This window comes from Ursus maritimus, unplaced genomic scaffold (genome assembly GCF_017311325.1).
Source record: "Ursus maritimus isolate PB19 unplaced genomic scaffold, ASM1731132v1 scaffold_14, whole genome shotgun sequence".
Classification (NCBI taxonomy): Eukaryota; Metazoa; Chordata; class Mammalia; order Carnivora; family Ursidae; genus Ursus; species Ursus maritimus.
In genome coordinates, this window is record NW_024423786.1 from 49,094,219 (window position 1) to 49,122,134 (window position 27,916).

Genomic DNA, 27,916 nt, shown 5'->3' on the forward strand with positions numbered 1-27,916 from the left:
GTCAAAACATCATAAACGTATTTTTGCATATGGTAGCGAAGAAAAATTCTAAGATATACTGTTTATAGATAAAAATACTGGCAAATAATTGTTTCTTTGAGACTACAAAGATGTCCATAAACTACCATTTTCACATTAACAAATTGCTATATAAAACAACTAATTGAATCTGACCTTTTTCCTCTGCTTCAGAGCTCTCCGACCTTTGTCAGTTCATGGTTGTCGCCAGGGGCTCCGTGCCTGAGGATACACATGTTCAATTTACCAATTTGAAATTCTAATTCCCACTCTCACCCCCACAGATCCATCCAATCATTTCCGTAGCTAAGTCCTAACCATCACATAAATAGCTTTCTCTTTCAAGCAATCTGACTGGCTCCAGGTTGAATCCATCTACACCTCCCTAGTTTCCCTTAATTTCATTCATTCGTTCATTCATTCATTCATTCATTCATTTTAAGCTCTATGATCAACGTGGGTCTTAAACTCATGATCTCCAGATCAAGAGTCACATCCTTGTGACTGAGCCAGCCAAATGCCCCTTCCTCAGTTTAAACTATTAATTTGAAATGGTCTTCCAAGATAGACTGTGATATCTTGGGTAAGTGCCTCATCCATTTTATTTGCTTCTGTTCTCCCCAACCGTAACACCACCTGTTCATTGAGGACACACAGAGAATATTTTAAACTATCATCTGCTATAATAGTGTGTGGATATTAATGTTGCCCTCACTACAAGAGGGAGCACCACTGCCTTTCCATTTCTGGAAAATGGTTTAAGCAGTTTCCTGGAGGACTTTTTATATAGGAGAATACAGTTAATAGAAGTAAAAGTAACACTGTTCAACTTAATTTCATCTACACGATTTAATTTTTTGTAAGTAATTTTTAAAAAATTTTAACTATTTATTTGAGAGAGAGAGAGAGAGCATGAGTGGGGTGGGGGCAGACGGAGAAGCAGACTCAGCAGGAAGGAGCCTGATGCGGGGCTTGAACCAGGACTCCGGGATCATGACCTGAGCCAAAGGCAGACGCTTCATGGACTGAGCCACCCAGGTGCCCCTGTAAGTTCTTAAGAAAGCAATAAACCCTGTGAACCTTGATTTTCCTGATTGTGAAAAGTGTGATGAAAAAAATCCACACTTGGAAAGTAGTAGGAGTAATTGAGGTGGGAGGTAGGATACTCTTGGAGGAGTTCACATTGAGGAGAGACCTGATGTAATTGATTAGGACAAGAAAAGCAGAGGAGGCTGGGAAGATGGCAGAATAGGATGCACCAGGAATGTCTCCCTACTTAGACAGCAATTACACTGGTAAAATCTGTCTGATATAAGCATTTGAACTCCGTAGTCTATTGAAGGCTTGCAAATTCCAGAGGATGGCTTGAAAGGTAAGCTGAGGTAAACTACAGTCAATCTCAGCTCTTAGCACAGTAGCAGGGGCACATTCCTCACCCCTAGCCTGGTAGCAGTAATCTGTGCACATGTTCCTGGAGCAGCTTGCACACAGCTTGTGGGAGAAAGGGTGGGAAAAAAGGACCTTGTTCCCCAAATATCAGGGATCTGTACTCTGATGGTTGATTACTGCTTCTGATCACAGAGGTGCAGACAAAGAGGCTGTGGCCACTGTTGTTGCAATTCCCCGCATTGTTGTAAGCCCTTCCCTCTATAAGAGAAATCATTTCCAAGGTATTTGAAGGGTTAGTGCCCTTTTGTCCTCCTTCATTTGTTTCCCCGTCTTTTGGGAGCCAGACTAGAATATTAAAAATCAACTATATATACAGGGAAAATTAGAAAGTCACCTGTGCATGCCCAAGGAAAGACACACACTCAGCAAAGACCTAAATTTACATGTCATGCTGATCCTTGGCACAGAGACAGTGTACAACAATAAAATAACAAAAAAAAATATTTTTTTTTAAATTAAGTAAGTGCTATACCCAATATGGGGCTTGAACTTACAACCCTGAGATCAAGAGTCACACACTCTACTGAGTGAGCCAGCCAAGCACCCCTAAAATAACAACAAAAAAATTTTATAAAGCGAACCCTGGAGAAGGGGAAGAATCTGATTTTCAGAGTTACAACATTTTTAGATTCAGTCGTCCAGATTTCAACAAAGACATCACAAGGCATACAAATGAGAAAACACACCCATTTCAAAGGAAAAAATAAACCAACAAAAACTGCCCCTGAAAAAAAAAAACCTGATGGCAGATCTCTAGACAAAAACCTTAAAACAATCATTTTAAGGTTGCTCAAAGAACTAAAGGAACATGTGGAAAAAGAAAACAATGTGCTAACTAAATGGATATGTCAATAAGAAATAGAAAACAAAATTGGGGCACCTGGGAAGCACAGTCAGTTAAGCATCTAACTCTTGGTATCGGCTCAGCTCATGATCTCAGGATCATGAGATCGAGCCCTATGTTGGGCTCTGTGCTCAATGTGGAGTCTGCTTGAGACTCTTTCCCCTTCTCCCACTGTCCCTCTCTTCTGCTTTCTCCCACTCTCTCTCTAAAAATAAATTAATTAAATAAATTTTAAAAGTTAAAAAAAGAAATACAAAACATAAAAGAGGTCTGGTAACAATTTTTATTTATCAATTATATGTCAATAAAGATGGAAAAAATTTAAAAAATAAACCTATTCGAGGGGAATATTCTGGAGTTGAAAAGTACAATAACTGAAATGAAAATTTCACTAGAGGAATTCAAAGGCACATTTGAGCAGACAGAAGAAAGAATCAGCAAACTTGGAGATAGGAAAATGGAAATTATTGAGTCTGAGAGACAGAAAGAAGATTGAAAAAAGTGAAGAGAGCCTAAGGGACACAATTGAATGGACCAACATACACATTATGGGAGGCCTGGAAGAAGAGAGAGAAAAGGGGAAGAAAGAGTATTTGAAGAAATAATGGCTGATAACTTCCCAAATTTGATGAAAGACACAAATATAAAAAACATACAAGAAGCTGAATGGACTCCAAGTAAGATGAACTCAAAGAGACTCACACCATGACACATTATAATCAAACTGTCAAAGCCAAGGGCATAAAGAATTTTGCAAGCAGCAAGAGAAAAGTGAATCTTGGGATCCTCAAAAAAAATTATTAGCAGATTTCTCATCAGAAACTTTGGAGGCCAGAAGACAGTGGGATGATATATTCAAAAGGATAAAACAAAACAAAACTATGAATCAAGAATCCTATACTCAGCAAAACTATCCTTCAAAAGCGAGTGAGAAAAAATTTGCAAGGCATATACAAAACAGATAGCAAAATGACAGAAGTCCCTCCTTATCAGTACTTATTTTATGTGTAAATGGGTTAAATGCTCTAACCAAAAGACAGAGACTGGACTTTGAATTTTTTTAAGTAGGCTCCATGCTCAGCATGAAGTCCATGCAGGGCTTGAACTCTTGACTCTCATAATAACACCTGAGCTGCGATCAAGAGTCAGATGCTTAATGAACTGAGCCGCCCAGGCACCCCTGGACTTTGAATTTTTACACATTAGGTTTCCCCCTCTTTTTATGAATTATAACATGAATTGGATACTGAAAACCATGGGGAAAATAAGGAGACAAAACATCCAATGGTCATTAATTAAAACAATATCTTTAATCCACTTATGATAGTTATAGCATTTTCTACCAGGTCAGATGGACATGTTTGGAAGATAAGAGAATGAGATGACTAAATATAATGAATGAATAAATGATCCCCTTTCCTTAGAAAATTACATACACACACGCACACACAGAGTCTAATATCAGAGGACACCGTACTATCCCCAAAGGATAAAACACCATGCTGTAAGATGTTCTTCTCACTCCTCACATTAACTGCTCCATAAACTGTCATGTTTACTTTTTCCCAGAGATATGTTTAGAGAAAGGGCAGTGTAATCAGCTAAGTGGAAGGGGTATTTATTTATGGCTTTTGTACATTTTTCAAGATTACAGCTATTAAATAGTTGATTATTGTATTGATTTAAATATTTATGAAAGCTTTCAGAAAAATAAGCTACCATATTACCATAATATGGAAAAAAGTCACGAATAATTATTCTTGTGAAAAATTATAAAATAAATCCAGAAAACCTATCGGTAGAGAACCTTAGGAAAGCTCTGAGAGACCACATTTTGGTGAATAATTTGGGGACTGAAACACACACATCATCATGTGCTCTTGCATTAGGATATTTCCTTTTGATCTTCCTTTAAAACAAACAAACAACTGTCTTTCCTACCACTCGGTCAAAAAATATTATCCTGCATCTGATAACTTTATATTTTTATATTTTTACTTTTCACCATTTCAATGTGAGTTAATTTTACTGTACGATGTGAGGTGGGGGGGTCTCAGTTCATCTATCTCCAGGTTGATATGTAACTGTCCCAGCACCATGTTGAGTAGACATTCCCCACTGAATTGTCTTAGGCAATTAAAAAAATAGATTAACCAGGGCACCTGGGTGGCTCAGTCAGTTAAGCATCTGACTCTTGACTTTGGCTCAGGTCATGATCTCACAGTTGTGAGATCGAGCCCCATGTCAGGTTATGCACTGGGCATGGAGCCTGCTAAAGATTCTCTCCTTCTACCCCCCTTTCCTCCCAAAAAATAAAAATAAACAAAAATAAAATAAAGTAAATGAATAAATAAACAAACTAGCCAAAAATGTAGGGAATTTTTCCTGGATGCTCAATTCTTTCCCACTGATCCATATCGAATCTTATGCCAGTTCCACACTGTCTTGGCTACTGTAGGCTTGTAGTATGTTTTGAAATGTCCTACAGTTAACTTCTTCCCGTTCTAGACCCTGTTTATCTCTGAAACCCAGTGACTCTCCTCACCCAAACTACTCCACCCAACTGGAATCCTGCACTTCCATCCTACGTAGTTCCTCCCACTCTTGTCTCCTACTCCCCTATACCTCAGGATTTTGCCATTTCTCCTCTGGCTCTCTATTCTTCCTCTCGCTGGAAACCAACTCTCTGCTTCAACATTATATCTCCTCACTCTCATTCCCATGACCCCCTTTCCTGCTCAGGCTATCTGGTCTCCTCTTTCTGAGCTCGTTCCCCTTCCTTGGGGAGAACTCTGCCCTGGTTTTGGCTCTGTCTAGATCCGTGGGGGTGCATTTCATGTCTTCAGAATGTCCACCTGGGATGGGCATGGCAAGCACTAGCCTCAGGTGCACAGGACTCACCAACATTTCTGGGCCCTTTGCCTCAACTCCTACTTCCTTCTCTTGTCTCTCACAGCGTATCCCGGAGCCAACATGGGGGTAGCCCTGAGGGTTTACGAGAGGGGACCTTTTACCAGGGAAAATGAAAGGGGCTAGAAACATCAGATGAGTGTTCTTCTTAGAAAGACAGCACACATGTGAATTTTTACTCAATTGAACAATTCATTTGTAACACAAACTTTCACCAGCACTTAATTCGTGCATTGCCACCAACTCAGGAGATTGTATCCTTCAGGGAGAGTGTGAGACCATGTTGCCTATGAAACGACTACTTCTCAGCTTTGACCCCATCCTTTATGCTTTCTCATACATTGCTGGAACGGGACCTCAGCAAACCATGTTTCTGCTTTGCAGAGGTTCCCGGTTAGGCACCACCAGCAGAAGGTGGTAGAGACAGACAGAAAGGCTGTAGGCAGGAGAAAGGACTCACTTCTTCCTGTTTCCTGTCACACCAGCTACCTCGCTCTGCAGAGGCAGCTCCTCCTGGCATCAGCTGCTGACCCCACTTTGCCCCCTTCCCATCACCTGCAGAAGCAGCCTCATGGACACTCCGTGGGGAAGCTAGCACAAGTCAAGCTTCTCTGCTTTCTCAGGATTCTGGGTTTGAGCCCCCCAGGACCCATCTTCCAAGTTTATAATACTTAACCTCTCATCTTCTTCCATTTGATTCCCCCGGTCCCAGAGAGAAGCAAAGTCTCTCTATAGTTACTAGCTCCTCTCTACCTTTGAGTTTTCTTTCTGTTTTTCAGTTCCTCAATAACGGATGAGTAATTTTTATATTTAATTCTCCTTATTAATCTAACTTCTGAGTGGACCATGGATGATATAAAGACCATCCTCCAACTCCCTAAAGTTTATGCCTGTCTTACCAGCCCCAGGTGCCAAGGGAGTTTGAGCTCAGAGACAGACCCCACCTCTACCAAGGCGATCTCATGACAGGGGACTTTGATCTCTTGTGTTGGCCAAGCCTGCCTCTTGGAAACTTCTTCCCTCTCTACTGTGGCCTCTGCCTGTCCTGGATCTGCTACTATGCCTCTCTTCCCTTTGGACTGCATCAGTAGCTCGTGTTCCGATTTGGGGAGCCTGGCCCTTGAACTGGAGGAACAGAGCAGACCTATTTACTAATGCGTGTGTAAGACTGTCCTAACTTCTTTGGCAGATACCTGAAGGACTGGTGCAAGGTGCTCCTGTCTCATTAACCTCGCTCAGATATCAAGTGGGATAGGCAACAGGCACTGCTCATAAAAGCTGCATGGCATTTTAAAGACCCACAAATGCAAGAGATTAGGGGGTTAAGACATATAGTAGACCGCCTAAATTCTGGAGGAGAAGCTGCAGAGTTTCTTTGAGATTTTAGGTCATCTAAAAGCAGTTATGCCGCAAGTGATATCAGGGACGATGGTGGATTAGGAAGCACTGGGAATCATTTTTTTTCCCACCTAGACAATTATACTGCCACAAATTGTCTGAAGTTAACTATTTTGAAACTGCAGAGTCTATTTGAACTTGCACTTCCAGTTCCAGTTTTGTTTTTTTTTTAACTTTCTGGGCTTTGAACTTGTGGCTGGTAAATTGCAGCTTATTTCAGCCTTTAGCGCAGGAGTGGAGTGACTACCTATTACCCACCACCCACTCCATGGCAGACAGCTTTGGAGAAAGTGGCCTGTATTCCGGGTGTGTCCTGCTCGAACCGAGGTAGGACGAAAAGACTTTGTCTTCCAGTTATCTGGGTTCTATGTTCTGATTGCTGCTTACGGCTTTTGATCATTGAGGTTTCAGACACCAAGGCTGGCTGCCATTGTTTCAACCCCACCAGCTAAAGTGGCTCCCAGGAGATTGTTTTAAAGACTTTACTTAATTACTTGAGAGAGAGAGAGTGCACATGAGCACGTGCCCACATGCACACACAAGAAAGCACGAGCAGCAGAGGGAAAGGGAGAAGCAGACGCCCCCCCCTAAGCAGGGAGCCAGATGCAGGGCTCAATCCCAGAACCCTGGGATCATGACCACAGCCAAAGGCAGATGCTTAACCTACTGAGCCACCCAGGCACCCAGCTTCCAGGAAATTTTAAGGAATATTATCTGTTTGGGATCATCCCCCGCCCCTTTCTCCTTCTGGGAGCCAGACATTAAGGATGATGACACCCATAAGCAACCAGATATATGGGTGAATTTAGAAAGTCACTGCACATGCCCAAGGAAAAAACAGGTTCAGAAAAGACCTCTGAAGCCCGTAAGCCTCCACTCCAGGCTGAATTACAGAACAGAGACCCTACAGCAATTAAAAAAAGAAAAAGAAAAACCCTGGAGAAAAGGTGAGAATTAAACTTTCAGAGTTATCACATTATAAGGTTCAATGATCCGTTTCAACAAGACACAACAAGGCAGACAAAGAAACAGGAAGGTAGGGGCGCCTGGGTGGCACAGCGGTTAAGCGTCTGCCTTCGGCTCAGGGCGTGATCCCGGCATTCTGGGATCGAGCCCCACATCAGGCTCCTCTGCTATGAGCCTGCTTCTCCCTCTCCCACTCCCCCTGCTTGTGTTCCCTCTCTCGCTGGCTGTCTCTATCTCTGTCAAATAAATAAATAAAATCTTAAAAAGAAAAACAGAAAAAGAAAAGAAACAGTAAGGTATGATCCATTCATAGAAATCAGATGAACAAAAAGCAGCCCTGGGGAAACTCAAATGCTGTACGTACTAGGAAAAAAAAAACAAACCAACAACTATTAAACAACTGTCTTAAATATGCCCACAGAGTGAAAGGAAAACATGGGCAAAGATGGGAAAATGATGTATAAACAAAATGAGAACATCAATAAAGATAGAAATCATAAAAAGGAATCAAAGGGAGGGACGTCTGGTGGCTCAGTTGGTTAAGCATCTGCCTTCAGCTCGGGTCATGATCCCAGGGTCCTGGATTGAGCTCCACATGGGGCTCCTTAGTGGGGAGCCTGCTGCTCCCTCTGCCTGCCACTCCCCCGGCTTGTGCTTGCTCTCTCTCTCTAACAAATAAATAAATAAAATCTTTTAAAAAAAAAAGGAACCAAAGGAAAATTATGGAGCTAAAAATTACAATAACTGAAATAAAAAAAATCTACTTCATGTGTTTATAGATTTAAGCAGGAAGAAGAAAGAATTGGCAAACTTGAAAAATGGACAATTGAAGTAGGTGAGTATGAGAAGCATACTTCCTTAGCAGCAGATTTTTCATCAGAAATCTTGGAAGCCATAAGGTAGTGGTTGATATATTAAAACTACTGGGTATTTACCCCAAAGATACAGATGTAGTGAAGAGAAGGGCCATATGCACCCCAATGTTCATAGCAGCATTGTCCACAATAGCTAAATCGTGGAAGGAGCCGAGATGCCCTTCAACAGATGACTGGATTAAGAAGCTGTGGTCCATATATACAATGGAATATTACTCAGCTATCAAAAGGAACGAATTCTCAACATTTGCTGCAACATGGACGGCACTGGAGGAGATAATGCTAAGTGAAATAAGTCAAGCAGAGAAAGACAATTATCATATGATTTCTCTCATCTATGGAACATAAGAACTAGGAAGATCGGGAGGAGAAGCAAGGGATAAAGAAAGGGGGGTAATCAGAAGGGAGAATGAAGCATGAGAGACTATGGACTATGAGAAACAAACTGAGGGCTTCGGTGGCGGGGGGGAATGGGATAGACCAGTGATGGGTAGTAAGGAGGGCACGTATTGCATGGTGCACTGGGTGTTATACGCAACTAATGAATCATCGAACTTTACATCAGAAACCAGGGATGTACTGTATGGTGACTAACATAATATGATAAAAAAAAAAAACAAAAACATTAAAATAAAAAAAAGTGCCGGGGAAAATCTTTTTTAAACAGACTGTCAACTGAGAATCCTATATCCAGTAAAACTGTCCTTAAAAAAAAAATGAGGTAAAAATTAAGATATTCTCAGATAAACAAAAGCTGATGAGATTCATTACCACTAGACGTGCCCCACAGGGAATGCTGAAGAAGTCCTCTGGGTGGAAATGAAAGGACATCAGACAGTACCTTGAGCTGTACGAAGAAATAAAGGTCCGGCAAAGGAGCCTCCATGGGCAAATACAGAAGCCAGCTTTATTGTAGTTATGGTTTAACTCTACTCGATTTTTAAAAACAAAATTAATTTTAAAACAATTACAGATCTATGATATTGGACACAATTTATAAAGATGTAATTTGTGACATCAACAATGCACAGGGTTGGGGCATCTGGCTGGCTCAGTAGGTGCAGCGTGTGACTCTTGGTCTCAGGGTTGTGAGTTCAAGCCCCATGCTGGGCGTAGAGATTACATACATACATACATACATACAGCCTAAGGTTATGGACCTGTATAGAAGTAGAGTATTTGGGGGCGCCTGGGTGGCACAGTCGTTAAGCGTCTGCCTTTGGCTCAGGGTGTGATCCTGGTGTTATGGGATCGAGCCCCACATCAGGCTCCTCCGCTGGGAGCCTGCTTCTTCCTCTCCCACTCCCCCTGCTTGTGTTCCCTCTCTCGCTGGCTGTCTATCTCTGTCAAACAAATAAAATCTTTAAAAAAAAATATTTGTATGTTATTGAATTCAAGCTGGTATTAATTCAAGTCAGATTTTTATAAGTTAGAATGTCAAATGTAACCCTAAAGAAAATATCTACAGGAAAATACATAAAAGGAAATGAGAAAGGATGTCTCACTACAAAAAAATCGACTAAACACAAAAGAAAGCAGTAACGGAAGAAAGGAAGAACAAAAAAGCTCTAAAACACAGAACACAAATGGTACAATGGTAGAAATAAGTCCTTCCTTATCAGCAATTACTTGATAAGAAGATGGATTAAGCTCTCTAATCAGAAGGCAGAGATAGTGAGAATGGTCTTTTAAAAATCCTGGGCTGGCAGGTGGGTTGTTATGGGCGCAAGAGTGCTGGCTCCCAGCCAAGGCCCGCCCATTCTCTGCTCAACCCCGCCCTCCCCACCTGAGCCTCGCTTCACCAGGCTCAGTCCCACCCCCCGCCGCAGTTCTGGGACCCGCGGTGCCACGTGCACTGGGACCTGGAAACGCTGCTGCCGCACTTGGAGCACCAGTGCGCCATAGGGGAGGACTCAGGAGGCATCCTGAGTTCTCTAGTGACATTGGACTTGAGAATGGGAAGGGCAGAAGTGGGAAGGAGACAAGGCAGAGGCACAGAGAGAAGGGAGAGGGGAAACCTCTCTTTGTTCCCACTCAGCCCAGGCCATCCACTGCCCGCAGGACTTGCTCTCCTTCACCATCACCTACCTGCAGGAGACCACACCGGCGGCCAACCAGCTCCAGGCGGCGTCTCCAGGCTCCAGGGGAGGAGGAGCACAGGCGGAGGTCCCGATGTGGAGGACGGTGAAGTTCGGGAGATGGTGTCCATGAATTGGTGGAGGAACTTGAGCCACTGGAGGTGTAGCTCTGAACCTAAAAAGCAGAGTTTGAGGGATATCAGGTGTGTCTAAGTTCCAAAAGTGGTTCTTGTATCTCTTGAGGAGAGTTCCAGACAAGGAAAAAGATCTTGAAGGTCTGGGGTGGTATTTAGTGCCTCCTTGGTGGAGATCGGAGGGTCTGACTTCACCAAAATTATAAAAATATTTGCTCTCCAAAAGACCCAGGAAGACATGAAAAGAATCTGCAGACTGGGAAAAAAATATTTGCAAAACACGTATCTGACAAAGGACTTTTATCTAGAACATACAAAGAACTCTCAAAACTCAACAGTTAAAAAATCTAGTTAGGGGACGCCTGGGTGGCCCAGTTGGTTAAGCATCTCCCTTCAGCCCAGGTCATGATCCCAGGATTCTGGGATGGAGCCCCACATCGGGTTCCTTGCTCAGCAGAGAGTCTACTTCTCCTTCTGACACTCCCCCCTCTTGTGCTCTCATTCTCTCTCTCAAATAAGTAAATAAAAATCTTTAAAAAAAAATCCTGTTAGAATATGGGCAAAACAGGGGCACCTGGGTGGCTCAGTGAGTTAAGTGTCTGCCTTTGGCTCAAGTCATGATCCCGGAGTCCCAGAATCAAGTCCCACATTGGGCTCCCTCCTGAATGGGGAGCCTGCTTCTCCCTCTAACCCTCCCCTCTCTTGTGCTCTCATTCTCTCTCTCTCAAATAAGTAAATAAAAATCTTTTAAAAAATCCAGTTAGAATATGGGCAAAATAGGGGCACCTGTGTGGCTCAGTCTGTTGAGCACCTGACTCTTGATCTCAGCTCAGGTCTTGAACTCGGAGTCATGAGTTCAGCCCACATTGGGCTCCACATTGAGCCTGGAGCCTATGTGAACAAAACAAACAAACAAAACAAACAAACAAACAAACAAAAAAGGGCAAGATACTTCAGATACTTCACTGAAAAGGATATAAAGATGGTAAATCAGCACATGAAAAAATGTTCAATATCATTAGCCATTAAGGAAATGCAGGTTCAAAGAAGACATTAGTATGCACCTATCAAAACAGCTAAAATAATAAATAGCAATAACACCAAATGCTGGTGAGGATGCACAGAAACTTAATCCCTCATACTTTGGTGGTGGGAATGTAAAACGATACAGCCCCTTTGGAAAACAGTACGGTTTCTTACAAAACTAAACATGTTCTTACCATAAGACCCAATAATTACACTCTTAGGCATTTATCTTTAAATATAGGGGTGCCTGGCTAGCTCAGTGGGAGAGGCACGTGACTCTTGATCTCAGAGTTGTGAGTTCAAGCCCCACATGGGGTGTAGAGATTACTTAATTTTTTTAATTAAAAAAATAAAAAATTAAGTTCACATACATATCTATACATAAATGTTCATAGCAGCTTTATTCATAATATCCAAAAACTAGGAGCAACTCATATATTCTTTGGTGCGTGAGTAGTTACACAAACTGTGGTACATTGAAACCATGAAATACTAGTCAGCAATAAAAAGGAACTAGCTATTGATCCATGGCACAACTTGGATGAATCTCAAAGGAATTGTTTTGAGTGGGGGAGGGGAGCTCCAATCTCAAAGATTACATATTTATCATTCCAGGTATATTCCTCTTCGTAGCAGCTTTACTGAGAAGCAAATTCATATACCATACAACTCACTCATCGAAAGTGGACAAACTCAGTGGCTTTTGGTACGGTCAGAGAATTGTGCACCCATTACCCCAGCTTTAGTACGTGTTCATTACCCCTACAAAAAACCAGACCAAACCAAACCAAACCAAACCAAAACCACACCCCTTAGCTATCCAACAGCTCCAGGCACCACTAATACACTTTCTGTCTCAGTAAATTTGCCTCCCGGACATTACATGCAAATGGAATCTTACAGTATGTGGTCCTTGGTGACTGGCCTTTTCACTTAGCATAGCATCTTCAAGGTTTATCCATGTTGTAGCATTTATCAGTACTTACTTCTTTACACGGCTGAACCATATTTCATTGTATGGCTATGCTAGAACATCCTTGAAATGACAAAATGATAGGCAGGGAGAACTGATGAATGGTTTACAAGTTGAAGGTGACCGCAGCCATAAAAGGGTAGCACAAGGGATCCTTGTGATGGAATTATTATATTCGTCTGTGGTATAGTCACACAAATGTAGTCCTGTAAAACTGTAAGGAATCACACGTGCGCGCGCACACACACACACACACACACAGTCGAGTGCACGTAAATCTGGAGAAATCTGAATAAGGTCAGAGTTCGTATCCGTTTCCTGGGTAGGATATTGTACCCGAGTTATGCTACATGTTACTACTAGGGGGAAATGGGTGAAGAATAGACTGGCTCTCTCTGTGTGATTTCCTACAACCACATGAGAACCTGCAATAATAGGAAAATCAAAAGTGGTTGGTTTTTTTAATGGAGTCACTTAAGTCTGACCCACGCTCAAGCAGAGGAGAATTAGGCTCCATTATTCGAAGCAAGGATGTTATGGACTGAGTGCTTGTGTCCCTCCAAATGCATATGTTGAAGCCCTAATGCCCAGTGTGACGGTATTTGGGGGTGGGACCTTTGGGAGGCGATTAGGTTTGATTGAGGTCATGAGGGCGGGACCCTCTTGATGAGATGTTGCCCTTCTAAGAAGAGACACTAGGGAGCCCCCCTCTCTGTTTCCCTCCCCTTTTCCATCTCTGTCTCTGTCTCCTCTGCCATGTGAGGACACAGCAAGATGGTGAGCGTTTGCAAGCCAGGAAGAGAGCCTCATCCGGAACTGAATTGGCTGGCACCTTGACCTTGGACTTCCTAGCCTTCAAACTGTGAGAAATAAATGTCTGCTGTTTAGGCTGCCCAGCTTCTGGTGTTCAGGCTGAGTGACTAAGACAGAGCAACAGCAAAGAGGTGAAACCCACCACACCAGAGACGTGTCACAGAGGGGACAGAGTGTTGGGGTTAAGCCTGAGCTTTGGAGTTGGAAAGAATGGCGTTCATACCCAGGCTGGTGACCTTGGACAAGTCCCTTGAGTTCGCTGAACCTCAGCATGCCCTTTTGTAAAACGGAGATGATAAAGCCACCATGAAGCCACCTTTAAACCACGTGACATAAGACTTGGCATCGTGTAAATACAGGTAGCTGCTGTTATTATTACTGTTATTATTGCTCGTGTAGTTGTTCATGCTAAAGATGTGATGCAGCAGGCAGGGCTGGGTCTCCTGCTACATCTTATCCCAAGATGAAGGGTGTGGACTTGCTCTCTAGAGCACTGGGGAGCCAGGGCAGGGAGTGGGGGGCTGAGCAGGGGAGAGACAGGAAAAGGTCCCTTGGGACTGCAGTAGATGACTAGGAATTAAAGGCTGGAACAGCCCCCCAAGGGATGGGTGCCTGGCCGTGGGTGGTGTCCATGGGGTTGGCAGGAGTGAGAGCACTACGTGTGAGTCTCAAAGGTGACCCCATGACCCAGGCTGAGAGGAGCAGTTAAGGGGGGGGGGGGATGTATCAGGAATTCAGCTTTGACCTTGCTTTGCTCAGGCCCTTCCTTATGCCTAGGATGCCTTTTCTTATTGTGCTTTCCTGATGCTCCCCCCCTTCCCTGAAGATGCTGCCATTGACCCCTCCTCTGAGAATCTCTCTGGCACAGATGCAGTGTGCAATTTCCCAAGAAACCGACTGCTCATCAGGTTATCCTGAAAGCATCTGAATCCCCAAGTCTCTCATACGGAGTTTCTCTGGCGCAATCCTTGGACCGATGCCTCGCAGGACTCTCCATGCCCCGCACACGGGGTCTGGAAGAAGCCTTTGCTCACCAAAACGGAAACGCTGCCTGCGGGATGCTGCTGCAGTTCGAGCTGTGGCCACGCGGGGGCAGCAGTGCACAGATCAAGGGTCTAAGAAAGGCACCTAGATGATCTGGTCCCTGCTGGGCGCCCCCTGAGCTTCTCAGCCAAAACCTCCGCCTTTTTTTTTTTTTTTTTTTTAATGGGTAGAGGGGGAAACCCCTACGACCCAGTTTTTTTCCCACCTGCTCCACCCACCCAATGCCCGAGCCCCAAGTCCAACAGTTAGTGGAAATTATGCAAAACCTAAGTTAAATCAGTCTCTTTGCTCAGAATACTCCATGGTGCCCACCTCACTATGGACAAAGCCCCCCTCCCAGCAGCCCCCAAAGCCTCTGACTGTCCCACACACCCGTTCTTCACCTCCTGGCCCTCATCTCCTCCCACTTAACCCCTCACTCCCTCTGTTCCAGCCACACAGGCCTATTGGTTCCTCAAAGCAAATTCAGGACAGTGCCTGTTTGGGACAGCTTTAGTGCCTAGAAAAATGCATCATTGTGGTTAAATCAAGTAAAATTATATTTTTAGAAACAGTTTCCCTTAAGCCTTTGGTTCCAACCCCAGCTATTATGTTACTTATATACATACCTGGGTAAGTGGACCATCGCTTGGCAAAGAGGCCACCGGGTACCCACGTGGATCCACTGAGAAATGTGGGATGAAATCACTTAACGTTGTACGTGGCATTTATAAAAGTGATATAGCGGATTCTTTGATCTTGTTAAATGCCTCCACCAAGCAAAGACTTCTGAAATCCTTAGCAGTTATTACAAATCTAAAAATTAAATATAAATAAGGAGAAATATGTTCTTTTAAACATCCTGATACTACTTCTAAACCTAGCCAAATTATCATGTAGTTTCCAACTTAAATTACCAGCCTGAAATCAATTAATCGTCTCTGGAAGGAGAAAAATCTGGTAAGTCTTGCTCCTTCCAAAGGGTGGGGGGGTGGGAGGAGGTAGTTGAGGGGACCGGAGAGGGAGGGAGGCTTCTCATTATAAACTATTAGGGACTTTCTGAATTGAAATTATGGGTGTGGGGGGAGGTTCAGCTTCAACCCTGTTTTCTTTTTTCTTTATGAAAGGAAAATGTATATCTGAAGCAATTACCACTGGGTGTTAACTTTTGCTTCTTCACGTGGAGATGCAGGGGTGTTTGGGGGATTATCTTCTGTGGTTTTCTGTTTGTTTGTCAACTTTTACTTTCGGTAAAATACAAGTAACATAAAATTTACCATCTTTACCATTTTTAACTGTGCAGTTCAATGGTATTAAGTACATTTCACATGGTTGTGTAACCATCACCACCATCCACCCCCAGGACATTTTTCATTGTGCAAAACTGAAACTCTGTCCCCATTAAACCTTAACTCCGCCTCCCCTCCCCCACCCCAGGCACCCACCCCTCTACTTTTAATCTCTGTGGATTTGATGGCCCTAGGAACTTCCTATGAGTGGAACCATACAGACCTTTTGGCTTATTTCACTCAGCATAATGTCCTCAAGTTTCAGCCGCGTTGTAGCAGGTGTCAGAATCTTGGCTGTGTTTTTCAAATTAAATTTAAATTAAAAATACAAAACCACGTGGACATAATTAAAATCAATTCGATTTTTCGCGTCGCAGCGCCTGTAATGAATGGTGAACACCTGTGGATCCTAGCTTTCTCTCTCTGGTCATTTCCACCATCCTGGATGTGCTGGCTCCCTCTAGCCACCCAGAGGGGAATGGGGCCCTCACCTGCTGGTTTTCTGGGGGGTGGATCAGGATTTAGCTCACAGCTTCCCTTTCTCTCCCCCTGCCCCCCTCCACACTGGCTTAGATCCCCTGGAGTTCCTCTGTCGGCCATCTTTGACATTTTTCAGGAACCTTCTTACCCCATTATTTCTTCTTCCACAAACTAGAGTTCCTCTGACTGCTCTGACTGGGTAATGTTAAAACTGAGCGTTTTTAAGGCACTTGCTAGGGGCCAGGCACTCCTCGGTATTTCTACATAGATTAAGTAGTTTAATATCCACAATAACCATGTCTGATCCCAGAAAAGTACCCTTACTAATCCCTTTTAGAGATGAGGAGCTTAGGCCCAGAAAGAGTAAGTCATTTGCTCCGGGTCACGGAGCTTACAGAGTGGCAAGGCCTGAGCTCCCTCTGGTTATTTTGACTTTTGTTTGTTTGTTTTGAATCTCACAGGGGGTGAACAAGTTATTTCTTGAATGCCTCTCGCTGAGGTTTATGAGAACTCAGGCAGTGTGCACTTAAGATCTGTCCACGTCATTGCATGCAAATTTTACAACAAAGAAAAAAGCTGTAAACAAATATTGAACTCTAGTTAATAGTATAGGCACTGAAGGATTGGGAGGGAAGCGTGCAGGTGTCTGTGACAGATTAAAATGAGTAAGGAGCGGGGCGCCTGGGTGGCTCAGTTGGTTAACTACCAAGCTCTTGATTTCCGCTCAGGTCATGATCTCGGGGTTGTGAGACTAAGCCCTGCACTGGGGCTCCATGCTGAGCGGGGAGTCTGCTTGGGATTCTCTCCCTCTGCCTCTGCTCCCCCCACCCCCACCACATGCACTCTCTCTCTTTCCATAAAAAAAAAAAAAAGTAAAAGGTAAGGTGGATGAGTGGATAGGTATTAGACCAAATACATTCAAATGTTAATCACAGTATCTAGGAGTGTGTGGGTATTCACTGTACAATCGTACAATTCTTTTAACTTCGCTGTATCTTTGAAATATTTCAGAACAAAATGTGGGGACCCCTGTCCTGAGCTTCTGCCGGAGAACTTGTCTTCTCGCACCCAGACAGGCAAGAAGTCCCTCAGACTCAACACAGCCACGCTTGGATTTGCCCGCTTCCCCCAAAATGGTTCCTCCCCTGGCTCTCTTCCTCGGGGTGCTTCTCACTCACCAGGCCCCAGAACTGGGAGTTGCCAGAGATTTCTCCTTCTCGCCATTGGGTCCCAAGATTTCTCTTAGGGTGACCAGCTGTCCTCCTGTTTTACCCAAGACTGAAGGTCCCTGGGCTGTGGGACATTCTGTGCTAAAACCAGGGAAGTCCCAAGCAAACTGAGATGAGTGGGTCTCCCAACCTATCATTTCTGCCTCTGAAACACGTTCAGTCGATCCAAATTGGCACTGCCCTAGTCTATACTAATAACACACATCACAGTGATGACAATGAACTGTGGTAACTGCTTATTTCAAGGGCTTGTTATGTGCAAGGTGCACTTCTGCGTATTCATCCGGGGCAGGTCGTTTGATCCACACCCTGTAGTGAACAACTGTAATATCCTCTAGGCTGGAGACAAAGGAATAAGGCACAGAGAGGTAAAGTCACCAGCCCCCAGTCACACAGCTAAGTAACAGCAGAGGAGCAGGCTTCTGAAGCCAGGCAGATGGGCACGGAGCCCCCAGGCTCAACTACCCTTGAATATCCATCCTATAGCGCTGACTCGATCATACCAGCCCCCTGGGGGTTCCCCTCACTGTAGGTTCACCCTCAGTCAACCCAATCATCCGTCTTTTCATCAGAATGATTATTTAGGTAAATATTGTTTCCCCGATCACACACGTATCACCAGCATATAATCTTTAAAGACAAATTCAGTAAAGAAATAAAGTAGAAAGTAGGGGCGCCTGGGTGGCACAGCGGTTAAGTGTCTGCCTTCAGCTCAGGACGTGATCCCAGCGTTATGGGATCGAGCCCCACATCAGGCTCCTCCGCTATGAGCCTGCTTCTTCCTCTCCCACTCCCCCTGCTTATGTTCCCTCTCTCGCTGGCTGTCTCTATCTCTGTCAAATAAATAAATAAAATCTTTAAAAATAATAATAATAATATAAAAAAAAGAAATAAAGTAGAAAGTAATCATTTCCCATAGCAATCCTCCTCAGGGATACCACTTTGTTTTTAAAGATTTATTTACTTATTTATTTATTTATTTGAGAGCTAGAGAGCACAAGTGCATGCATGCAAAAGAGAGCAGGGGAGGGGCAGAGGGAGGAGGAGAGAAGCAGACTCTCCACTCTGCATGGAGCCCGATGTGGGGCTCTATCTCCTGACCCTGAGATCAAGACCTGAGCTGAAATGAAGAGTCAGACACTTCAGCGACAGAGCCACCCAGGCGCTCTGAGGATACCACTTTTACTTGGGTTCCTCTTGGGGACTAGAATTTCTTCTTGGTGTATAGCAACCAGCACTTGCAGTTCCAGATCATGATGTAGTGTGACAGACGGATGGATAGATAGACAGATAGACAGATAGATATAGAGATGGATAAATGGATGGATAGACAGCTAACCAGATAGATAAAAATTGATATAAATAGAGGATATACATACAGATCTGTCTTTGTCTTGCTTTTTTCCAAACTGATCTTGTAAAAACACAGCTCGGAACCCATCCTCCAAACCTGTCACCTCCAGATCAGGTCACACTCCAGGGCTCCAGGTCCTTGTTCCTGTGTCCCCATTAGCCCCTTTTCCCTACCTCCTGAGACCATCTACCTGCCTCCCACCTGGAGCTATCCTCACCACGCATGGCAGTCTGGTGCACAGCACCCTTCACTGACCTACACTTGTCAGAAGTCATGTTAACACTGTGCCCCCATCTGCCCCCGTTGACTGTATATTGCTTGTCCATGCCGACCTGCTTTCATGGGAACTCCCAGTGGGGAGGTGGGGAGGGGTGCTTGACAACGTGGGTGATGGGGGTGCTGCTAATTGAGTCACAAGGTCAGGATAGTCTGAGGAGGTGGCATTTAAGCCAAGTACTCATTCACAAGAAGATGAGGGAGAGTGGCCCAGTGGTGGGGATAGCAAGTGCAAAGGCCCCGAGGTAGAAATTAGTTGCCCTTAGTGTGACTTGAGCACTGTGACACAGACATGAGAGAGATGCAGAATCTAATCAGGGGTCATTAATATATCTCCAAGAGTTTTGTCCTGGGTGGATTATCAACCACCACCACCACCACCACCACCACCACCAGGTTAGAACTGAAGCAAGCTGTAAGGGAGTTGGTGGAACTCACTCAAGGGATGAAGCCAGGAGAGATGGGGGAGGGTGGACACTCAGACTGGAGGGAAGAGTGTGTGTGTCCTGAGGGCGTTCCTTCATTCCATCATTCCCCCCAAATTCCTCAGCAATGACCCTTCTGTGCTCCAGATTCCAGATGCCAAAGAAAACAGCAGTGAACCAGACCAAGAGAGTTCGTGTCACCTAAGAGCTCATTCTGCTGGGGAGACAGACAGAAAGCGAGATAAGCACGTGTGTGGTTTGTCAGGCAGTGATAAGGGCTACAGAGGGTGAGGAGGGTGAGAGGCACACAGGTGGGTGTGGGGTGCATTTTTGGAGTCTCTAGGGAAGGAAGGGCCTTTTAGGCAAGTGGAATGGCAAGAGCCAAGGCCCTGAGGTCAGAGTGAGGCTCTATTCCAGGAAGGGTGAGAGGCTGCAGGAGTGTGACTGCAAGGGGAGAGGTGAAGTGGGGAGGGCAGGGCCTCCAGAAGCCAAAGGAGGAACTCAACCATAGGATTGACGTTGGTGTTGGGAAGCAAGGCAAGAGTGAGCCAAATCCTGATCCACCTCCACAGAAAATGGGTAGAACAGGGCTCCACTGGGCAAATGGAAGGATAAGAGCTTATTCAGAACCCAGGCGGTGACCAAGAGAGAGAAAACCAGGAATCCATATGCTCAGCACAAAGTCTGGTTTCTTTTAATCATTGCCCATGCTTTTGCACATTCTCATTTATTTTTTTAAATATTTGTTTATTTATTTGGGGGTGGCAGAGGGAGAAGGAGAGAGAAATATCAAGCAGACTCCCCACTCAATGTAGAGCCTGACATGGGGATCGATCTCACGACCCTGAGATCATGACCTGCCTGAAACCAAGAGTTGGACACTTAACCAACTGAGCTACCCATGCANGCACTTTTTCATTTAAGAAAAAACACAGAAAATGTTAACACTTGAAAAAGCTATAAAATGGTATGTTTCACTGGTATCTACTTTCCTGAAGACAAATGTAGGCATAGAATAATTGACAGGAAAAAAATTAATGGATAGTGACTCTCCGGGCAGGGGTATGACAGGCAAGTGTAATGGTTTGCTTTCTGTTTTTCAGTATTTTCTAACTTTTTTATGAAGGCCATGTACTACAAAAAGATAATAAATATAATCTTGTGAGATCTCAAAAAAAATAAAAAATAAACACAGGGGTGCCTGGGTGGCGCAGTCATTAAGCGTCTGCCTTCGGCTCAGGGTGTGATCCCAGCGTTCTGGGATCGAGCCCCACATCAGGCTTCTCCGCTAGGAGCATGCTTCTATCTCTCCCAATCCCCCTGCTTGTGTTCCCTCTCTCGCTGGCTGGCTGTCTCTCTCTGTCAAATAAATAAATAAAATCTTTAAAATAAATAAATAAAAAAATAAATATAAATAAAAATTAAAAAAACACAGAAAGTGGAGAAGATAATCCCTAAAACACCCTGGCACCCTCCACATAAAAAAGCAAATGTTAACACTTAGTACTAAATGCTTCAGATATTTCTTCAGATAAGGAGAAAATAGAAGCCCCCTTCCCATCCCCCCTTGTCCCCAGCTCCCGTCTCCCCAGAAAACACCTGTTGCCCTGAATCTGAAATGGGGTCTTTTTTTCCTGGGTTTACATTTTAACATATAGATATGTTAAGAGGAAGTCTGGCAAAATAACTAACAAGACTTTCCAAGCCAAAATCCAAACAGTACATAAAATATAAAATGGAGAGAGAAAGCCCCACCCCATCCCCAAAGAAAGGAAAGTAATTAACAGCCAGAGTATAAATTTCCCTGCCCCAACAGAGCAGCTTTTCCTGTCTGTCTTGTTCACTGCTGGGTCAGCCAGTACTGGGCATACAGTGGGTGCTCAATACGTGTTGAATAAAATTTTAGGTTTCTTGGATCATTCCCCTTTTGCAAAGTAAACTTTTTTTTTTTTTTTTAGGATAATTTTAGACTTCCAGAAAAGTGGCAAAAGATGCTGCAGGGACCGCCACGATCATTCAGGCTTTATTTGGATGTCACCAGTTTTTCCACAATTGCCCCTTTTCTGGCCCAGGATCCCACATTTCATTTTGTCCTCAAGTCTCCTGGGTCTCCTGCAATCTGTGGCAACTCCTCAAACTTTTCTTCTTCATGACTGGGACATTTTTGCAGAGTATGGGTCAGATATTGTGTAGATTATTACTCAATTTGAGTGTTTCCTGAGTGTTATTTTTCTCACCCTCAGCTTGTGGTTATGGGTTCCTGGAAAGAAACCCACAGAGGCAAGGTGCCCTTCTCATGACATGATATCAGTGAGACATCCCCAGGGATGTTAGCCTGGACCATTTGGTTAAGGCAATGTCTGCCAGGTGTCTCCCCTGGAAGGTTCCTGTCTTTTGCTTTCCTATACTTTATTCTTTAGATGAAAGTCACTAACTCCTTCAAGTCCAGTCCAGACTCAAAAGGAGGCGGGAAGGGTTGAGTTTCAGCTCCAGGAGGGGCATTTCCACTTACACTTACTTGGAATTCTTTGTAGGGAAGATTTGACTTCTCTGCCCTCACACCCATTTTACAGACCAGGAAGCTGAGGTTGAAGACGACATACTTCCTCACTAGAGGCCCGGCCCAGGGTGAGGCCCTACCCAGCCATTGCGGGCTGTGGGCGCCCCAGGTGTGAAGGAAGGGGGAGACTCAGCCTGCGTGGGGGCAGAGGGAGGAACTCCGGTCTCTGAGCCTCGTCGCTGGCCTGAGCTGCAGCCCAATCGGCGGGCCTGGGCCGCCCCCCTGGGGTGCTGAACCCCATTTTACAGATGTGCCGCCTGCGTCCGGAGGAGGCGTGGCGGCCCAGCCGGATTCAGGGGCGCGGCGGCCCAGAAGCCCGGGAGGCCGAGGCGCCCGCCCTCCCCGCCGGGGATCACCTGGTCCGGCCCCGGGCCGCGGACCGGGCGGGAAGGCCGTGGCCTCCTGCAAGCCGAGCCGCCCGCCACCGCAAGCGCCCCGCACTCCTGCCACCGGGCCCCCCACGACGCCGCCGGCCCCGCCGACGGTAGGTGAGACCCGCCCGGCGGGTGTGAACGCCGCCGCGGCCCCTGGGGGGGAGGGGGCTCTGCCTGCCCGGGTGACCCACTTCCTGTTTGTCCGGGCTGCGGGGGGCGGGAGGCACAAACAGCCGGCCTCTGCTGGTTGACCCGGGGCAGGTCACCTCACCTCGCTGAGCCGGTGACCTCCGCGTTGAAAGAGGGCCCCCCCCCATCGGCCCGTCGTGAGTGTGCAGGGGAGAGTCACGGGAGGAGGAAAGCAGGGAGGTGAGGGGCAGGTCAGACAGGGCACCGGTGAGGGGCCCCACTGCCCGAGCGCCCACCTGCCTACTCTCAGGGGCAGCGGGCACTGGGAAGCCTGCAGGCAGCTGCTGACGATGTGAGGGTCAAAAATCAGTAGTCACGTGGTGTGTCACCAGCTGCCCCCGCCTGGGTTCCTCCTGTGGGAGTGGGGGTGGTGAGGAGGGGAAGGTGTGGGCAGGACTTCCTGGAAAAGGGAGACCCTGGTGTTTGGGGGAGGGAGGTGACCCTGGGACTCAAACCCGGATGTTGTCAAACACACAACTCACGTGAGACACAACACAGATCCACAACTCACGTGAGACACAACACAGACCCACAACACGACTCAGGCCACAACGCAGGGACACAAATCAATATTCCACACAGTCCCACTTTAGAACCCAGGCAAATGTCACCGACATGCCACACGGGCCTTGCCAGGCTCCGTGTGCACAGCTACAGGGACAAAGGACTCCCAGGCACACAGCAGACATGTGACCCAGGCTGGCACGCTTGGCTACACACAGGAAACAGCACAGACACACCCAGACACAGGCAGACAAACACGTCCCGGGAGCTCATGGACACACAAGATGTGTCTGGCTGGGGCACACAGATACAGCCTCGGACACCACACACAGATAACGGGGTGCCTCAGACCCACGACACAAACAAGCTCATGTGGGCACACACGGAGGCTGCACTCACTTGGGGGCCAGACCCCCCAGCCAAATCTCGTGTCCAGCACTGGGGAACTCCAAAGCTCACATGACCCAAGGGGAGGGCTTCTGGAACAGTCTGCGGAGAAACTGCATCATCCTCACTAATGATCCATTTCCGCCCCAGGGAATAAAGGCTCGGTGACCGCCAGTTCTGCCCAGGAGCTCACCTGCCTCTCTGAGCCCCCGGTTGACTGGCTTGTGCCTCCCCCAAGGGTGAGTGCGGGGTGTGGGATGAGGGTGGCCAGAATGGGCCTGCACAGCCACCCTTCCCTGCCCCTGAACCCCACCTACCCTCTGACCCTCCCAGCCGGCAGCAGCTCTTGCCCTGAAGTCCTGAGAACCAGGGCCCCACCCAGGGCTTCCCCTGGGCCATCCCTGCAGGGAGCTGTCTCCCCCTCTCTCAGAACAGGGGTCTCAGGGGCCCGCTGCCCATGCCTCAGCCCCGGGCTTGTCTCTCCCCTCCCAGATGGACACACAGACTGTGCTGCTCATCGTGCAAGCTTTGCTGGTGCTCCCCCTGGCCGACGGAGCCAACCCTGTCCTGCGCTTCGTGGCTGTGGGTGACTGGGGAGGAGTCCCCAATGCCCCGTTCTACACCGCCCGGGAAATGGCCAATGCCAAGGAGATCGCCAGGACCGTGCAGATCCTCGGCGCAGACTTCATCCTGTCCCTGGGGGACAATTTCTACTTCACTGGCGTGCAGGATGCCAACGACAAGAGGTTTCGGGTGTGTGCCACTGGAGTGGGGTGGGGGACACATGTGGAAAAGCCCCTCGACCTTTGGACTCTGGAGAGGGCAGAGGGCAGCTGACAGTTGTGGGTACCTAGAGCACTCTGTGTCACCCTTGGCCCCAGCCTGACTTGGTGGGAGCGTCAGGGTAGCTACTTGACCCTGGGATTTTTTGGGGGGTGTCCCTTCTGTGTCCCGCAGGAGACCTTCGAGGATGTGTTCTCTGCCTCCTCCCTCCGCAACGTGCCCTGGTACGTGCTAGCTGGCAACCACGACCACTTGGGGAACGTCTCGGCACAGATAGCCTACTCCAGGATCTCTCAGCGTTGGTGAGCCTGCCCCACCACCTCCGCCACGCCTCACCCACGTGGACAGAGAGGCCCCCTGGCCTGAGCCGAACCTGGGGCTCATCGACTCCAGACGTGCCCCCACTGCCTTTCTCTCCCCCGCAGGAACTTCCCCAGCCCTTACTACCGTCTGCGCTTCAAAGTCCCGCGGTCCAACGTGTCTGTGGCCATCTTCATGCTGGACACGGTGACGCTGTGTGGCAACTCCGATGACTTCCTCAGCCAGCAGCCCGAGAGGCCCCGTGACCCGGCGCTGGCCCGCACGCAGCTGGCCTGGCTCAAGAAGCAGCTGGCGGCGGCCAAGGAGGACTATGTGCTGGTGGCCGGCCACTACCCCGTGTGGTCCATCGCCGAGCACGGGCCCACCCGCTGCCTGGTCAAGCAGCTGATGCCACTGCTGGCCACGTACAAGGTCACCGCCTACCTGTGTGGCCACGACCACAACCTGCAGGTGAGGGGTGTGCGGGTGAGGTAGGGAAGGGGGTCCCCAGCCCAGCGGCACACTGGGATCCTTCTGCTGCTTGGGGGAGTGGGGTTGTCTCCCAGATGTCCCTCAAGCTGTATGCCGTCTAACCAGGAAAACAGCCCAGTTTCCTAAAAGTCAGCATACTAGCCACCAGTGGCCAACTGCTTACTCAGTTCTCGGGCTGTGAAGTAGGATCGGTGCATTACTACAGGGAAGGAAACTCAGGCCCAGAGGGCTTCTGGTCCTTGCCCAAGGTGACTGGGGTCAGGGATAGACCTGACCCTGGACTCCAGACAGGTGGGCACAAAGCCGGGGGCCAACCTCACGGAGGGGCGGAGCCCCCCACTGACCCGGCGCCCTCCACGCACAGTACCTTCAGGATGAGAATGGCGTGGGCTACGTGCTGAGTGGGGCCGGAAACTTCATGGACCCTTCGAAAAAGCATCAGCGCAAGGTCCCCAACGGCTACCTGCGCTTCCACTACGGGGCCGAGGACTCGCTGGGTGGCTTTGCCTACGTGGAGATCAGCCCCAAAGAGATGAGCGTTACTTACATTGAAGCCTCGGGCAAGTCCCTCTTCAAGACCAGACTGCCAAGGCGAGCCAGGCCCGAGCGCCCACGGGTGCACCACTCTAAGGCCTGAGGCAGAGGGGCTGCCCTGCCAGGGGGTGGCTGGGCCCTGCTGGGACCCGTGCCCATGGGCAGGCTTTCTCACGGGTCTGCCGGGCCGCAGCAGAGCAGAGGGAGAACCACAGATGAAGAGCTGTGGTCCCAGGTGGCCCTTGTGACGAGGATGCCCATGTTTGTGAAAGACACATGGACACGTGTACCAGCCGGAGTGCTGTGCCCCGTAGCCAGGCTTGTCCAACCCGAGTTCCGGGCACTGGGGGAAGGGAGGGAAAGCCTTCTCCTTAATCAAGCCTCTTTCTGTCACTGCCGAATATTCAATAAAAGAATAGTTGCAGAGGCTGAACGTGTGAGCGAAGCATCTCTTTCCTCCCCTCGATGGCATGTCCCATCACCTGGGTCCCAGGGGGTCGGGGCTCTCCCACTCCCCGCTCTGGGCCTCCATCTCTCAGCTGGCCTCAGGCATGGATGAGATTTTAAGGAAAGACCAAACAGAAAGAAGGGTTACCACGCCAAGCACACCTTCCTCTTGCACACCCAGCTCCCCAGGGGCACCTGCCACAATTTCTCATTTTCCTTTCTGCCACGATCCAGCAGGGCCCTCCATCGTAATAAAAATACCGCCCACCTTTTCTTACACAAAACAACGGGATACACACCACACAGTCCAGCACATCCTCTTTCTGCTAACCACAACGCGACTGTCCACAACAGAACATTCCTTTTTGTTCAACTCCGTATATGGAATTGGTAATGCAGTCATATGGATCGAAAATCTAAGGTTTATAGAAAAGTGAAATACCTCCTTCCCTCCCTGTTCTTCTGTCCCCCTCTCCTGGAAGGAAGGAACTTTTTATAAATGCCTTGTTTCCTTCCAAGGTTTCTCTATTCAAATAAGAGCATACATGAACTTGTTTTCTCCCCTCTCCCATGGACCTGCACCTTGCTTATTTGTTGTTTTCAAATCAACTGTATGGACGTGTCATTGACACATTTAAAGGGTGCCGTTCATTGAGTTTTGACACAGGCACATACAGCCACAAACCCACCACCACAATCAAGATACAAGCATTTCCCACAGCCCCAAAGCTTCACTTTGCACTTGGCTGTTGCTGCCTGTTATACCTGGAGATCCGCCCATCAGCTCTCAGGGGAGCTTCTGGGCCTTTCTACAGCTACAGAGGCCCCGCCTGATCCCACTGTCTATCTAACTAACCAGCCATCTACCCAGGGCTGTCTGAATTGCTTCCAATAATTTTGCTATCCTCAAACATCACTGCAGGGAGTGCCTCTATGCATTCATTTCCTACGTGTACAGATACATTTGTAGGATAAATGGGATACGTTCCCACAAGTAGGACTGCTCTTCTTTATGGCCCTGGATCCTGGCTGGGGCCTGTTGAAATCTTTTCCAATCCTTCCCTCTTTCCAATACAGCTTCAGGGAGCCTGGGTGGCTCAGTTGGTTGAGCGTCTGCCTTCAGCTCAGATCATGATCCCAGGGTCGTGGGTTTGAGTTCCCACGTCTGCTTCTTCCTCTGCCCCTCCTCCCACTTGTTCTCTCAATCTCTCTCTCTCAAGTAAATAAATAAAATGTTAAAAAAAAAAACAGCTGGAGCCATGTGCTTTTGTACATCTGTGCAAGTAGATACATCGGAAGACTTCCAGAAGCAGAATTATGTCAGGGCCCATTTCTTACAATAAACGCTGAAAGCAGAGTATTCATCCTGAGTCGAAAGCTGCAGAGAAGCCCAGTTCCCCTCAGCGGGCGAGTTGAGTAACACCCACCCACACACTGCCTGAGCCTTCCAGGGAGAGGCAGGTCACAGAAACTGCTCTGTTAGCCCGCCCTCAACTGTCACTTCAGCTGCCACAGGGCAGGGACCCACTTGTGTGGCTCCAACTGTCAGCCCCACTGAGTGAAATGAAATAACAACTTGGAGGGGCGCCTGGGTGGCTCAGTCATTAAGCGTCTGCCTTAGACTCAGGGCGTGATCCCAGAGTCCTGGGATCGAGCCCCACATCAGGCTCCTCCGCTGAGAGCCTGCTTTTTCCTCTCCCACTCCCCCTGCTTGTGTTCCCTCTCTCGCTGGCTGTCTCTGTCAAATTAAATAAATAAATAAATAAATAAATAAATAAATAAATAA

The 27,916-nt window shown here is 47.1% G+C and overlaps 1 protein-coding gene across 2 annotated transcripts; it reads left to right on the forward strand.

The window, feature by feature from the left end:
* The first annotated feature begins 22,388 nt into the window (after positions 1–22,388).
* ACP5 (acid phosphatase 5, tartrate resistant) lies at positions 22,389–26,112 on the forward strand. Of its 2 annotated transcripts, none has more exons than XM_040629279.1 (6): positions 22,389–22,608; positions 23,725–23,813; positions 24,067–24,327; positions 24,532–24,659; positions 24,783–25,128; positions 25,514–26,112. In XM_040629279.1, the coding sequence occupies exons 3-6, from the start codon at positions 24,067–24,069 to the stop codon at positions 25,784–25,786; spliced, it is 1,008 nt and encodes a 335-aa protein (XP_040485213.1). In that variant the 5' UTR covers positions 22,389–22,608; positions 23,725–23,813; the 3' UTR covers positions 25,787–26,112. The 2 variants fall into 2 exon arrangements, with proteins under 2 accessions (XP_040485213.1, XP_040485212.1); XM_040629278.1 differs by having other exon boundaries at positions 22,389–22,604.
* The last annotated feature ends 1,804 nt before the right edge of the window (positions 26,113–27,916 follow it).